The 15,343-nt window shown below is 49.7% G+C and overlaps 2 protein-coding genes and 1 pseudogene across 2 annotated transcripts in view; all 3 read left to right on the top strand.

Annotated features, from left to right (window-relative positions):
- Positions 1–6,811, top strand: part of PIK3R6 (phosphoinositide-3-kinase regulatory subunit 6) — a 34,982-nt gene extending 28,171 nt beyond the window's left edge. The window contains exons 17-18 of the mRNA XM_063113010.1: positions 5,986–6,098; positions 6,655–6,811. Coding sequence (XP_062969080.1) covers positions 5,986–6,098; positions 6,655–6,811 — 270 coding nt within the window. The remainder of the gene's footprint in view (positions 1–5,985; positions 6,099–6,654) is intronic.
- A 3,123-nt stretch (positions 6,812–9,934) lies between these two features.
- Positions 9,935–11,728, top strand: MFSD6L (major facilitator superfamily domain containing 6 like). Its single transcript, XM_063109344.1, has one exon. It carries the CDS (start codon positions 9,935–9,937, stop codon positions 11,726–11,728), a length of 1,794 nt encoding a protein of 597 aa, XP_062965414.1.
- A 2,314-nt stretch (positions 11,729–14,042) lies between these two features.
- Positions 14,043–14,329, top strand: LOC134386876 (mitochondrial import inner membrane translocase subunit Tim13-like; annotated as a pseudogene).
- Positions 14,330–15,343: the final 1,014 nt, after the last annotated feature.

The following is a 15,343-nucleotide window of genomic DNA, read 5'->3' as shown; positions in this document are numbered from 1 at the left end:
CCCAGGATGAGTGGGAACCTGAGGAATCCAACTGCTTCTCATACCACCTTTCACTCAATTCCCCTTTGTCAGGCTCTTTCTCCTTCCCACCATCTGCAGAACCTGAGGCCTCCAGCTCATAAGCCTTTCCAGAGTTTTGATCCCTATATTTGACCTTCCTCTTCTAAGATAAGCTGTCTACTGCCGTTCTCTATGCTTTCTCTGTACTACAGTATTGTGGTCTAGAACTTCAGGTGTCTTCTGGTCTCATTAAAGGTGAACCTCCTTGTTTTGAGGAGAACTATAAGAGGGGACAATGAGAAATTATATACTCTGCTGCTTCAAAATCAGAAATCTTCATCTCTTTATTTTTAAAACTTTAAAAAAAAATTTAGATATGCATCTTTTAAATAGCACATACAGACAGTCTCCAATTTAGGATAGGTTGACTTACAATTTTCCACCTTTAAAATGCTGCACAAGTGATACACACTCAGTAGAAACCATGCTTCAAGTTTTGAGATAGTCAACACTTGATTGTACAATGGGCTTTGTGTTAGAGGGTGTTGCCCAACTGCAGGCTAGTGTAAGTGCTCTGAGCTCGTTTAAGGTAGGCGAGGCGAATCTGTAATGTGTGGGGGATGAGGTGTATTAAATGCATTTCAACTTAGGATATTTTCAACTTAACGGTGGGTTTATTGGGACGTAACCCCATTGAAAGTCAAGGAGCCTCTGTAATTGGATCTTGTTCTGACTCAGTCTGAAAATCTTTGTTCTTGTTTTTGTTTTAACATGGTCAAAAAAATGTAAATTTTACCATCTTAACCACTTTTAAGTGTACAGTTCAGTGGTGCTGAGTGTATTCTCATTGTTGTAAAATACATTTGTTTGGATTTTTTTTTTTTTTTAACAAATGAACATTTAATCCGTGGAGAATAACTTCATGTGCTATTTGACCTAACTCTGCATTTTATATCATGCTTTCTGTTCTGTTTCATTTTAGTGCCTTTTGCTGTTTTGTATGTTTCTTTTTGCTGTATTGCTCAGATCTTATTTGCTCATTTATTCCCCTCGGATGATTTGGAAGTTATATGTACTTCTTTTTCTATTAGTGGTTACCTTTACATTTAAATGTATATATTTGAAATTACATTTAAAAGTTAATACTCCAGTGAAGCTGGCTTCTAGCATTGTCATAGATGTCCCCAATTTTATATTCCTTTGGTCATTTGTGAGTGAGTTCCACCACCACAACTAAAGCCCTGTTCTCTGAGTCTTTAAACACCCTAAATCCATAAATTCTGAGATGCCAGTTTCTTATAGTTTTTCTTCTACTTGTCTGATTATTACCCTTTTGCCTCTTTCCCTGAACTCTTTTAGTTAAATCAGTTCCTTAAATCGCTGCTGTTCTCACCTTCTATTCATGGCCCACTTCTTTTCTCATTCAACGGACTATCAAATCCACTTACCAGGGTTTAGTCCAATTTGTTAAGGACTCCCAAATCTTTACCTCCTCCTCTGACATTCACCCCTGAGTTTCTGACTCCTGCATTCAACCACATGCGTGAACCAGATGTCCTCCCACAACACCCCAAACTCAAGATATTTAAAAGCAAAGCCAGTACCTTCTAATGGTTAAGAGCTCTCTAGAGCCAGACTGCCGGGGTTCAGATCCTGGCTCTGCCATTTATCAGCTATAATGAGGACCACATTACCTACCTCACCCAGCTGTGAGGATGAAGTGATTACGGCATGTGTGGCTGAGTAGGCACTATGTACATGTTAGCAGTTGTTTTTATTTCATCCCCTCCTTGTATCGCATCTCTCATTTAATGGTCCCATCATTAACCAATCACTTCTGCCAGAAACCTGCCTCCTCTCCCTCACTTCCCCGTGTCCTGCTGGTTTTCTCTTTCAAGCACTTCTCAAATCTCTCCCTTCTTCGTCTGGTCCAGCTAGGTTGGCCAAGCTGTCCCAGTTGGCCTGGGATTGAAGGGATTTCCTGGACTTGGGACTTTCAGTGCTAAAACCAAGAATGTCCCAGGCGAGTCAGGACAAGTTGGTCACCCTAGGTCCAGACCTTCACCCATCTTCATTTCCTGGCCAAATGCAGTAGCCTCCTACCTGGTCTCCCTGACACCACTGTGATGCTCCGTAAGCCCGCCTTTCCGTGTCTCTGCCTGAGCCATCTTTTTAAAACAGAATGCTGACATGTCACTTCATACTTAAAACCCCTCTGTCTTTTCTCATTCTCCAAGGGCAGAAAAACTCTTCGGTGTTTCATAGCTTGGTTCCCCTCCCTCTCTACCCTCAGCCCTGGCCACTCCCTGCAAACCCTTTCCACTGCGATGTTTGGAAGTGTTCCTGACCATCTCCGTGACTTTGCTCATGCTGTTTGCTTTGCTTGAAACTCCATTCCTCCCTCCCTCTTCCCCACCTTCTTTTTGTGACTCTTACTTACCCTGTAGGGTGAGACTCAGGTGTCATCTTCCTGATGCTCTTCCCCCTGCCTTCCACATGCTCTACCCCCTCTTCCCCACTCCTGGGGAGCTAGGTGCCCCACTTTTGTGCTCCCACAGAACCCTGGGGACACAGCCATGAAAGCATTTGCAACACTATAAATGGCACGATCTTTGTATGTCAACGGCCTGCAAGCTCCCTGGGCTCAGGGCTCTCGTCTTAGCCCTTCGTTTCCCCTAGCACTCAGTGTGGTGTCTGGCACACAGCAGGGACTCACCAAATGTTTACTGAGTCATCTAGTCCATCCTCTACCTCATCCTGATCTCATCCCAGATCTCAGAACCAGAAGCTCACCTTTTGTGTTGCAGCCCATTCAGTGTAGGAGAGCTCTGATTGCCTGAGAGATCTACTGCCTTCAGCTGAAACCTTCCTTTCTATAGGGCAGCCTGGTATTTAAGCTTTAAGCTCCAAGGTGGACCTATTCACCCTTATGTTGTATTTCCTCTTTCAAAGTCAATTCCTTACTGTGGTTTCTGTTTTTAATAACCTCTTTAAACAACTTGGTCAGGGGCTTTTCGGAAATCTAACTTATCACTCTAGCAAGTTCCCTTTTATTCCTGCACCGACTTGCTGTGGTTAAATTCCAGTAGCTGTGCTTCCCTCTTGGAACCCAGGTGGGTCTGTGTGTGTGTTCTGTCCAAATGGATCAGATAACAAACACTGAGCAGCAAGGGGAAGTTGTTCATGGTGAGCTGAAGGTATTCCTGGCTCAGAGATCAGAATGGGCAAGAGCACTGTGGCTGGCTTGGTGAATTGAAGGGTCAGCAAAGATATGACCTTGGCTGGATTGGAAGTTTGATATAGGAAAGTAGTGGGAAATAAGGCAGGAACAGAAGAGTTGGGGCTCTGGGGTGTGGAAGACAGGAAGCCACGAAAAGAAAACAGTAGGCATTTAGCATTTTATCAAGCCCCTCATCTTGCTGAGTCTGGGACACTTTGCAAATTGTGCATCTGGCCCTTTCCATTGGTCTCCATGGCTGCATTTACAGACTGAAACCCAAGACTCCTGTGGTTCTTAAGGGTCAAAGCCAAGCAGATAGGGAGAGTCTAAGCATGCAGACCACAAAGAGGAAGCAGAAGGCATCTGCCTACACTGTGGGCCGGTGGGAGGAGGCCCCAGACTGCGTGTGATCAGAGGTGGGGCCAGCCCCACGGACAGGTCATGGAGGCTGAGACACCTTGGGTACCTCGATGCAGGAGGAAGAGCACCAAGTCAGGAGTCAGGGAGCTGGGCCCCACACCGACCACTGTGTGACCGTCAGCGGGTCATGTGCAATCCCTCCAGACTCAGTCTCCTCACCTATGGGAACTATGACTTTCCCTCACCAGGTACAGTCAGTTCAGGTGTGGTCCCATTAACTATCGCATACTGCATGCACCTGGCTTCCTCCCATCCTCCAGCTCATGCAGGACTTCAGCCCCTGCAGTCTCTCCAGGTATGTCTGGAAGGTCGCAGATGGCATCCCAGTGCTGACAGTCATCCAGTTAGCTGTCCAGTCAGTGCCCACTAGCTTTCACTGCCTGCCCCTTTGACCACAACTGCCCACCGTGGCTGAGAGCTCCAGGGCACCAAAGCTGCCACAGGTCCTGCTGACAGCAGGGGACCTCCCTGTGTGCTGCCCTCTGTCATGGGATGTCCCCTTTCTTACAGAGGTTTTGGTCCATCTTTCTGTCTTTACTCACAGGCGTCTAGGGTAGGATGGTGGTAGGAGTGGGGGTGGCCTATGAGACCAATGGGAAAGAGAAAGAATCCACAGTGCATTCCCCTGCCCCTCTGATGACTGAGGCTTCATATTGAGTCCTTTACTCATGCTTGGCTCCTTCTTAGAAAATTATAATTAATAATAATAATAATAATAATAAACAGCCAACACTAATAAGAACTCTTCCAACAGTCTCAGGCACTGTCCCAAGAACTTAACCTATACTGTTTCATTTAATCTTCACAACAGTCCTAAAAGGTAGTTGCTGTGATTACTATTTTTTTCTAAATAGCACAGAGAGATTAAGAAATATGCCCAAAGTGGCATAGCTAATAAGTAGCAGAGCCAAGATTAGAACCGGGGCAGTCTGGCTTAGAGACTGCTCTCAACCCTCCTCCGGAGAGATCCTTGCACACTCTGCCCACAGACTTCTGGCTCACCTACTCCCCAGCCCCACAAAAGTTCACCTGAAATGCCTGGTGTTTTGTCCCACCGAACTCACAGCTGGAATCACCCCAAAAGAGAGAGCTGCCACAAGGGAATGCCCCAGACTGTCCTGAGATGGGGCCGGTTGGGATTCCAGAGAAAGCAGCACTAAATGCCAGGGTGATCAGCATTTCTTCGGGGAACTTACATACAGAGCACTGCAGCGTATCCTCCCGACGGGCAGCGAGAGGAAGGGGTGTTCCACCCAGGGGGTAAGGGTGTGGAGTTTATATGAGGGTTTCAGACATTTAGCTCAGGGCTGGGGCCAGTTTCTTTCACTGCTCTGGATAACAGCCTAGAGCGGTCAAAACTCTGTAATTTTTGGTGCGGACACAGAAAGAAAATGGGGGGACCCTTCACCCAGACATTCTCGACCCTGCAGTTTAGGCTGCTGCTCGGGCTCTGTGATGTGACAATGAGATGGTGGATTAACTCAGTGGCTGTCAGCCCTGCCTATATCAGGGAGTTTTTTAAAAAATGCCCATGCCTGGGCTTGACTCCAGACCACTTAAACTGGAATCTCTAATTTTATGTTTTTGAAAGGTGATCTTTATGAGCAGCCAGGGTTATGAACACTTGAATGGACTCCAAGGCGTCAAGCAACTCCAGTGTTCTATGGTTGTAAATTACCCAGAGCTTATCTGCTTGTGGCCGGTGACCCAGAAAAGCCCCTTGAAAGCCCTGTCTGGAACCTAGGATGCTCCAAGTTCTCTGCCCAATGGGAGGGGACCTCTCTGGAGCAGCCCCTCAGGTCAGCAGTCAGAAGGATGCCTGCGGGTTCCTTTCCTTTGACCTGGTCTGAGGCTTGGGGGTTTGTGGATCCTTTCTAGACCTTCTGTCTCTGATTTAGGCAAATAATTTTGTATCTAATTTAATACTGAGAACTGGAGTGAGGACTTATAAAACCCCTGAAATGCCCCCAAATACCACACATAATAACAAACCTGTCATTTAGGAGATGCTCAGAAAATGTTTGTTGAATAGACCAACACTCAGACTCAGGTAACTTGATAACCTGGCACATAGATTCCTGGGCTAGAACAGGCTCTCCATGGCATTCCAGTTTGTGTTCAAAATTAAGGACAGCAGGTTGGGAAAAGAAATGCAGATCCAAGGGCAAGGGTGGCCTAGAAGCAATTTATGCAGGGTTGTCACTGCTCAGAGTCACTTGCAGGAAGAGAGCTCAGGACCCCATGTGCTGGACCAAAGAAACACACCAGATTCCAGGGTAAGACATGCTGGCAGGGCCATCTGCTGAGTGAAAGTGACACTCACATAAGCTGTCTCTTTGTTGCAGACAATGACGAATACATTCCGGGCAGCCAATATCCAGATCCAGAGCCAGGACCAGAGGCTGCTGACATTGTTGCTAGACAAGGACAATCGGCGCACTTTCAGGGATGTGGTCAGGTGAGGCTGGGCCTGCCACCCCTAGGTGTCCAGGACCCTTGGGGCAAACCTAAGCAGGAGCCAGCTCCTGCTGTCTCCAGCTTCTAGCCCAGGACACCTTATCAGGAGCAGATCCTATGACCAGGCAGGTGTCCCTGGTGGGCATGGACTTAAGCCACTGCCCTGTGACTTAAATGCAGGAAGAGGCAAATGAATGACCAACACTGGGCAGCAGATGATTATAAGTTTTCCCTAGATTCCAACGCACACTCAGCCTGCAGCCCTCTCAACCCAACCCCCCCTGCTGGCACGGTCCCTCCCACACAGGCTGACCTTCTATGGCTTCTGCACCCCTTAATGGTTTCCTTGGGGAAGTGTGCTTGGGTGACTAGACTCAGGCATCTGCTCCTCTGCTGATTAGCCCCATGCCCAGGGTATTCTCTCCTCCCACCTCTTCCTCGTCCTTCTGCGAGGCCCCCTCCTTTATACCCTATGATAATGAGTCTACCTTTCAAATGACTTGGGCAGATTTGATCCCTGAGATTTGTCACCTGAACTGGCCTCTCCCCATCCACAGATTCGAGGTTGCTCCCTGTCCAGAGCCATGTTCCAGGGTCCAGAAGTCCAGGGAGTCATGGGTCAATTCACATGGACAGAAGGAGATGGAAATGACCAAAGCCAAGCCCAAACCCCTTCTGATGCCCATCAACACTTTCTCTGGCATCGTCCAGTGATCCCACGGGGCAGCAGAAGAGCTGGGCCCAAGAGCAGCAGGCCCAGGAGGAAGGATACACTACCCCACCAACCCCCAGACACTCCACCAGTAGCTGGAGCAAGGTCACTCCACTGGGTGGCTTCTGGCCTGGACCACACCAGGAGCCTGCCATGGAGGGGGTGGACAAAACTCAATCTGCGTAAGAGCACCCCATGCCCAGCCTCTCACACAAATGTCCCTGTTCTTGGGTATTTCAGTCCCCACTTCTCCCACTTCTTCTCCTGCTCAAGCTCCCCAGCCCACCCTGAGACCAGAGTCAGAGCTGCTGTTTGGTCCAGAGCTCTGTGGCCTCAGGCACATGGGAAGTAGGTCAAGACAACTGTACCGCCTCCCTCCTCAGGCTTCTCCCCTCCCGTGTGTGCCCACCTCACCCACTCCCAGGCAGGGGTCTCCCCCCGTTGAGAGAAAAATGTCAGATTCGATAAATACACACTAAAGTGTTTCTGCTTTCATCCGATACCCAGCAATATTTGTATTTTAATTAAAGTCGGGGGCAGTACTTAATAGAACCCAATGAACCTACTTAGGCCAGGTAAGAGTTTTTACTGGTGTGTTCTGTCTCCCTGCCCCTTCCTCTCCTCATCTTCATGAACTTAGGGACTCTCCTGGCCAGTATTGCCCCCAAACAGAGGAGGGAATAGAGACATTTCAGAGGAGCCAGAGACTAAAGACATCAAAATTCTTGGCTTCTGAGTTCAAAAACTTACATCCAGGTGTAAAATAGGAAAGATCAAGGACATCACTCCAGTTTCCTCACCCCCAGTACTAGGTGTGGGATGCAGAAGAAAGCAACAGAGAAACTACAGAGGCTTAGACTTGAGTCGATCCCTGTCACCTGGACAGAGTCCCAGGGGATGGTGGGGGTGACAGTGGTACTGGCAGTCGCAGGAAGATCCCTATAAGTTTGGGCACTTCACTTGTGGTCTTCTTGCCCTGAGAGTGACGGCAAGTCCCAGGACACATTCTCAATGCCAAGCCCCAGGGCACATTCTCAATGCCAAGCAGAAGAGTGTGAGAGGGGCTGCCTGGGGTGCCTAGACAGACGGACCCAAGGGCAGCCTTAGAGAGAGTCCTTATCCAGCCACATCAGCAGCAGCCCCTGGCCTTATTGATGAGCATTGCCTTTCCTGTCCCCATGGGGGCACGGGAAGCAGGCAAAGCTTTTCTCAGGTAGCTGAAAGCAGACAAGCCCAAGGTGACTCAAAGGGAAAGGGACAGAAGTGTGACTGGATGTGCAGACCAGCATGGCAGAGTGCCTGCCTCCCAGTGGCGATGAGCCCAGGACAGATGGAGAAGTAGACAAATAAGATGTCCTCCACTGATGCTGCCCGCAGCAGAACCCAGGGAGGACAGCAACTAAGGGACAGTCTTCAACTTGACTGGGGTGGCTTTAAACTTGAAATGATCGCGGTATCACTGACTTTGAATGAGTTTATCTGGAGGGGGCTAGATTTTATTTTTTCTGCCATTGAGGTGATGTAAACTGATTCATACCAACTTGAGCATGCACAATCACTAAGTTTTTAAGTAAACGCTTGCAGAGTTAACCAGTTGTTAAGTTTAGATAAAGGCTCTGGCCTTCCTCCCCAACAAACTCTCTACCAGTTTACAATGGAAACAAGTTGTAGACTGAATTTTGTTACACACACAGACATGGGTAGGCAAGAAGCCCCCACCCTCCAGCCCACCCACAGCCCCAGCCAAATTAGGTGCTCTGAGCAAACCTTGTACAAAAAGTTTACCGAATCAACAGCTGGACGCTGGACCATTTTGGAATAAAGCCTACAGCACCCTTCCAAAGGATTTGGTCTAACGGAATATGCAGATCCACATGCCCTGTTCAAACAAGAGGGGAAATGCCTCCAAAAAAAGATTATACTCAATCTGCATGACTTGGACACCACTAGTTTTGCCACTGAAAAACTCTTTCTAACATCTACAGAAACCTTCAAAATTCATGGAAAGACTCTGATTATCTTTCAATTCTATTTTTCCATGAGTTTTTTAAGTACCCTCTATTATGCTAATTAATGAAACCACTTCTATTGATCTAAGACTGTCCAACTGCCTGTATTTGTTGCCTCTGGAGTGTGGCTTTTTGACTAAATGCTACCTAACCACCCTTTGGTGTAGATTAAAACATTCCAGCACATACATACTGTTACGGAGGCTGTGATGCGCTGTCCTGATGGACTGCTGAGAGTGCCACCAGACAACTGCCCTCAGCTGTCAGCCCTCTTTGGGGATTGTCCCAGCTGAAGAAAATTGTGTCACCCAAGTTCAGGCCTCTTCCAGAGGCAGCTCGGGTTCAGTGAAATATTTCTGGGCCCTGGAGACAAAAATACCTGCCTTCCAGGTGCTTTGATTCTGATGGAGACACAAGAAACAAGATAAATATATGAAATACAAGATAAATACATAAAATACCCAGCATGTGTGTATTTCATAGTGATAAACGCGATGGAGAAATATAAAGCAGGGAAGGGGAGTGCATGAGTCTTAGGGGAAAGGGGTTGCAACTTCAGTTAGGGTGGACAGGGATGGTCCCTGCGGATGGTCATTCATCAGGGGGCATCTGAGTAAAGATCTGAAGAAGAGGCAGGAGGGAGCCTCGTGGATACGGTTCATTCCATTCTTGCTCCCTCTCAACTCCACGCGACAGTTTTACTTGCCAGAAGCAGTCCAGGGATTTAGCCCAGGCTCCCGGGCGACACGATGCGCCCAGAGGCCGGGCGGGACCTGAGGCTTAGTCCGGAGCGCACCCTGCCGGTCACACAACGCGCCCTCCGCGCACGGAGCACGTCGGGGCAGCCGGCAGCGGAGGCGCCAGGACGTGGCAGGTGCAGGCGGCAGGTGCGTCGGCCCCGCCCCCGAACCCCGCCTCCTCGGGGCGGGGCCACTTCCGGGCCGGCAGCCGGACGTGGGGGCGGGGGTCTGCCGTTGATCCGGTGACCGCGGCGCCGCGCGAGGTCGGAGGCGCTGCCTGGCTCGCTCCGAGCCTCCCTCCCGGACCATGGGCCCGCGCCCGGCCTGCGCCCAGCTCCGCCTTCCGCCGGCCCGGGTGTGACGGAGCCGGACAGCCATGAGCGCCAACCCCCAGTGGGACATCAGCAGGGCTCTGGGGGTGGCCAGGCTCTTCCACCTGGTGTGTGGGGTCCAGGATGCCTGCGTGACCCCGTTCCTGACCCTCTACCTGAGGCAGCTGGGCTTGACCGCGCCCTGGGTGGGCATCCTGCTGGGAAGCAAGCACCTGATCGCAGCCTTCTGGGCTCCCGTCTGTGCCTTCCTGGCCAAAAGACACCAGAAAAGGAGAATGCTTCTGATAGGCTCGCTGCTGGGCTCGGTGGGAGCCAGCCTGTTGATGGTCCTGGTCCCACCGTCGGACAAAGATCTGGTGTACGGCTCTTGTAATGAAAGCGGGAGTGTGACCACCACCGCCCTACCACTGGGGGTCACACTAACTGTGAACGTCACCTCGTCCCAAGAGTCTGCCTCAAACCGCCCAGCAGGGGCCCACAGCCTTCCAGCCGAGAGGAATACTGGAGTTGTAGAACCCTCTGGCTTCAGAAATGGACCTGGTGATAGTGACCAAGAAACTTTCCGTGACCCACAAAGCTACGTGGGGGGCTCCACTGAAGGACCCAGGACCTTGTCCCAAGTTCTCCTTCATCCTATGACTTCAGGAGTGAAAGATGATTCCTGGGAAGGTGATTTTGAGGTGGTCAATACTGCCCTCCCTTTGCTTCCCGGGGTCACAGTGCTGGGAAGTCCAGCCAACTTTTCAGTGGCCCACAGGAAAGCCCAGGCCCTTGACCTTTCCTTGGAAGGGTTGTGGTGGACTTTCATCCTCTCCTTGGGGTTCTTGGTGTTCTGGGAGCTGCTGACAGCCCCTCTAGAGCAGGTGGCAGATGACAGCCTTTATGAATACCTGGATTTTGTGGATGCCACTGACCGATACAGAAACCTGTGGATCTGGAGGTTGCTAGGGATGGCAGCAGGTGTGTGTGGCATCGCAGCCTTGGTGGGGCAGCTGGACTGCTTCCTGATGACAAATGGCCCCCGGGGTGTGGCACACTTCTACGGCTACTCACTCGTCAGCACCCTGGCCTTACTGGTGAGCATTGCCTTTCCTATCCCCATCTGCCGGCAGCGGGAGCCCAGCTACAAAGCCATCAAAGCACTGTCTCTTGTCGGGGGTGACCCCCACCTCGTTTTCTTAGCCTTCACTGTGTTATTGATAGGGGCCGTCACCAGCACTGTGCAGAACTTCCTGTTCTGGCACATGAAGGATCATGGGAGCAGCGAGCTGGTCATGGGTTTCTCAGTGGCCCTCAGCTTGCTGGGGGAAATTCTGCTCCATCCATTCAAAACTACGTTGCTTAGGAAATTGTCCAGAGTGGGCACAGTGGGGCTGGGGCTGGGCTGCCTCGCTGCGCAGCTGCTCTACTACTCCTTCCTCTGGAGCTGGTGGTCTGTCCTCCCTGTTCAGATCATGAGTGCTGTCAGCAACGGGGCTCTGTGGTGGGCAGTGGAGGCCTCCATAGAGGACCTGGCCACTCCCGGCTTGGAGAGGCCTCTGAGTGCTGTGTACCGAGGCCACTTCTACAGGGGTGGCTCTAGTTTGGGCAGCTTTGTGGGGGGCTTCGTGGTGATGCGCTTCAGCCTGGCTGTGCTCTACCAGGCCTGCAGTGTGGCCCTGCTGCTCTGGCTGGCCTTGCTCCTATCCATCCAGTCAAAGCTGCCCCAAGAGCGGAAAATCAACTACTCAAAGTTGCTGGCCGTGGAGGCGAGTGATACCAGTGACTCGGAGCAGGGGACAGAACGAGACTGGCTTGTGAAGGCCATGAGGGAGGAACACTCAGACTGGAAGGGCTGAAAGTGAAAATCAAAATGTGCTGATCTGGGAAGGAGCTAATGGACCGGACAAAGCTCAGTCTGCTGAGGACTGAGTCCTGCCTTGAACCGCAGGGGCCTTGGGAGAGAGAAGGCATGTGTATCCTGAACGCCCAGCAGGATCATTTCATTGCATGATTTTCTTTACTTTTGTAGTAAAAGGAGATTTAATTTTTTGCCATTCAATCTTTTTTAAATAATAGAAGAAGAATACATTAGCTAAAAAACAACAAAAAAAGTTCCCTTTGCATTCACTCTATTTTGATATATAATTTTTGCAAGAGCTTTAATAGTACTGGCTCTGGTGCTATTGAATTCGGCAGTGGCCGAAGTGATCAAATCAGATTGGCAGTGCCAGGCAGTGGGACCTGCAGGATTCAGTTGGCAGAGAGATGGCTGCCTTGGATGAGTCATGAACATTCCTATGGGTCATAAAGGCATTAGCCCAATCCTATAAAAGCTGCGCCATGGGCAGGTAAGAACACAATGAAAACTGAAATTCCTCTCTCCCCACTGGTACGCAGGCACCCACTCACACCCGGGTACTTATGCTTCTAGCAAAAGAAAATGATGGGAAATGTCCTGTGTTGGGGGAAGGAGAGAGGCAGGTTAATAGGTTGTGTTCTTACTCTGAAATGTGTGTGTCACCAGGGAAGAGGATCTTTATCATCATCCACATTTACATCAGAGCAATTTTATGTCCTTTGCACTCGGTTTTCATGCTTCACCTCGCAAGAGCACATGGAGATTTTAACATCTGCTCTGATTAGAGGGTGCAGTCTCCACAGGGTAGAGTGCTACGGTACTCCCCACTGTACCTGTGCCCAGACACTTGGTGGGGTTTTCAGAGTGGCAAACTAGTGCTGCTGCCTTCCCAACCCCCCGGGGAAGGGCAGTTTCCAGGAGCCCCATTCTGCCACCTTATAATCAGGTGAATATAGGATATTGGATTTAGAAGGGGCCTCGTTGTGCAAATGCAGAAAATATCCTGTAGCTGGAGAAGGGGAATAGACATATATGTGGCTACTCGGTCAGACATGGTTCTAGGATCTTTACTCTTTTTTAATTCTCCCTAGAAAGCTTTAGGGTACAAATAACCAATAAAAAATTACCTCTGCCTTAAATAATTAGAGATTTATTTTGTCTCACATAAGGCATCTAGGGGTAGGCAGGCCAGAGCTGGTACAGCTGCTCACTGAGGACCTAGAATCTTCTCTTCGCTCCATGATGAGGCTTTAGGCCTCTCACCCATATTTGTACTCTCATGATAAGGTAGCTGTGGCACCTCCAGGCCTTTCATCCCTGTTCCAAGCAGAACGTAGAGGGAAAGACAACAGGGAAAGAAAAGAGAGAGACAAGAGCGAGTGTCTGTATCAGGAAAGCAAAAGCCTTCCCAGAACTCCTCAGCTGCTTCTGAGTGAACTGTGTCCCACAGGCCACCACTAACTGCAAGGGAATCGAGGAGGTGGAGTACTTTTAGCTGGGCATGTTACACCCCAAGAAAAATTAGGGCTGGGTTAGAAAGAAGAGGGGGCTTGGTATTGTATTGTCAACTAGCACCATCTGCCACAGCGTCAGCAGTGGGATTCACAGCCAGGTCCGTCTCATTCCAAACCTGAGTTCCTTTCACCTCAGTATGCCAGCTTCCCCGCGGAAATGACTTCAGCAATTTGACCCCCACAGCAACCCTATGAATACATCAAATTCATTACCTACATTTTACAAACAAGAAAATGGAGTATCAGAAAAGTCCTGATCTCCTTAACCCAAATTTAGGGCATTCTCTTCTGTGCTGGTGGTTCCCAACCCTGACTGTCCATCCAAATCTGAGTGGCATATGCAAAAAGACAAGTCCCTGGGCTCCATCAGAATCTCTCAGGTGAGACCCAGAAATCTATTTTTAATGCAATCTACAAGTGATTCTGATGTGGTTAACCAAGCACTACCTCCCTCGGTTACCCTTTCCAGCCCTATCTGTCTCACCACTTCTTTGCCAAGTGCTTCTAGAGTACAGTGAAAAAAAGAATAGCTATTGAATCGTTTCCAGAGGCCAGGCACTGTTCTGAACACTTGTACTAGCTCACCTGGCCCTCAAAGCAACCATAGGATGCAGTCGCTATTAGCGCCTCCAACTTACAGAGGACAGAACCAATGGCTAAGTAACTTGCTTGAGGTCACACAGCTAGCAAGTGGCAGAGTTGGGATTCAGATCCAGCCTAGTAGCTGGCTCCAGGACCTGAAATTTTAATCACTATGCTCTATGGCTGAGAAATTGGGAGAAGGGACTTTGCTGAGCCATGGAGGGCGGCTTCAGCTGGGATTTCGGGGGCTCCAGTGGTGGGAAGTTGGACTCAGAGCTTATCACGGAGCAGGGGAAGGAACAGATAGCCGTGGCCAAGGTGCAGGAGCTGCTGTGGAGGATGACGGACAAGTGCTTCCGAAGTGCATCGTGCAGCTGGTGAGCTCCTGGGACAATTCGGAGCAGAAGCGCATTGCCAAGTGCATGGTCCGCTAAGTGGACGCCTGAAACAACTTGTCCAGCGCCTACAACTCGCGGCTGCTGTGGGAACGAGCTAACATGTGACTGGGAGGTGTGACGCTGACCACCCGTGGTCACCCCCATCCGTTCTGTGTCGGTAAATGTGCTTTCTGAGGTGGCGGCCAGCATGTGCACCCTGCCTGCCCATCTCTTATGAGGATGGCCGAGTGCTGGGACAGCTGGGACTGTGCCCCCCTGACAATGAGTGAAGCTTAGGTCTGGTGGGACCCTGTGCCTTCTCAAAGTGCTGGCAGCCCAGTGGCACCTCCTTCAGGCCTGGGAGCTGGTGGTCCCTCCCTTGGTGTGCTCAGGTCAGCCTCTCCCTGGGCAGAGAAGCCTTGTATGGATGGACCTTGTCCGGATGGGGGCTGATCAGACCCCACCTGAGTTGTGACCTTCTGAGGGTGGACAAAGAAATTGCTGAGGGAGGGACAGAGAGAAAGAAGAAATTGGGAGAAAGAAGAGGAGGTATTAAGATTTGAGGTACCTGCTACTTGAAATTTCCTGGATAGTGCCTAGTTTCTGCTATGTAGACAGAACATACAATACCAAAATGTGAACACATGTGTGTCCTCCTAACATAAACAAAAGGATGAGGAGCAGGAATTGGCTTCAGAAAAGAGTTTAAGTTAGTAAGTGTGGTTTAGCCTGAAGAAGAGGAAGACGGAAGAGAAACAGCATGGGATGGAAGGGGCAGGAGTGCTGATGGAGAACACCGAGGGGTGTACTGATTCAAGGATCCGAAAGACTTTCCGGGGAGGGTGGGATGCTGACAAACTTGTGTGTTGGCTCCTTAGTTAATATTTGATCGCCCTCCATTTGTAAAGAATTGTGCTACTTGCTATGGGGAATTCAAGGATGAATAAAATGCATAGGCCCTACCCTCAAGAAGCTAATAGCCTAACCAAAAGATTTACTTATATACAGACACATACAGGTAAGGAATCACAGGACAGTGTGGAAAATGCCACACAAAAAGCATGACTGCAGTTTAAGAAAGGGACAGGTCATTTTTGACTCAAGAACTCAAAGAAGGTTTCATAGCAGAGATTACATTTC

Source organism: Cynocephalus volans, chromosome 10 (assembly GCF_027409185.1).
Source record: "Cynocephalus volans isolate mCynVol1 chromosome 10, mCynVol1.pri, whole genome shotgun sequence".
Classification (NCBI taxonomy): domain Eukaryota; kingdom Metazoa; phylum Chordata; class Mammalia; order Dermoptera; family Cynocephalidae; genus Cynocephalus; species Cynocephalus volans.
This window is presented reverse-complemented; position numbering and strand designations above follow the sequence as displayed.

What these genes read in the sequence shown, in the direction of transcription:
- MFSD6L (XM_063109344.1), top strand. Translation starts at nt 9,935, where the DNA reads ATGAGCGCCAACCCCCAGTGGGACATCAGCAGGGCTCTGGGGGTGGCC.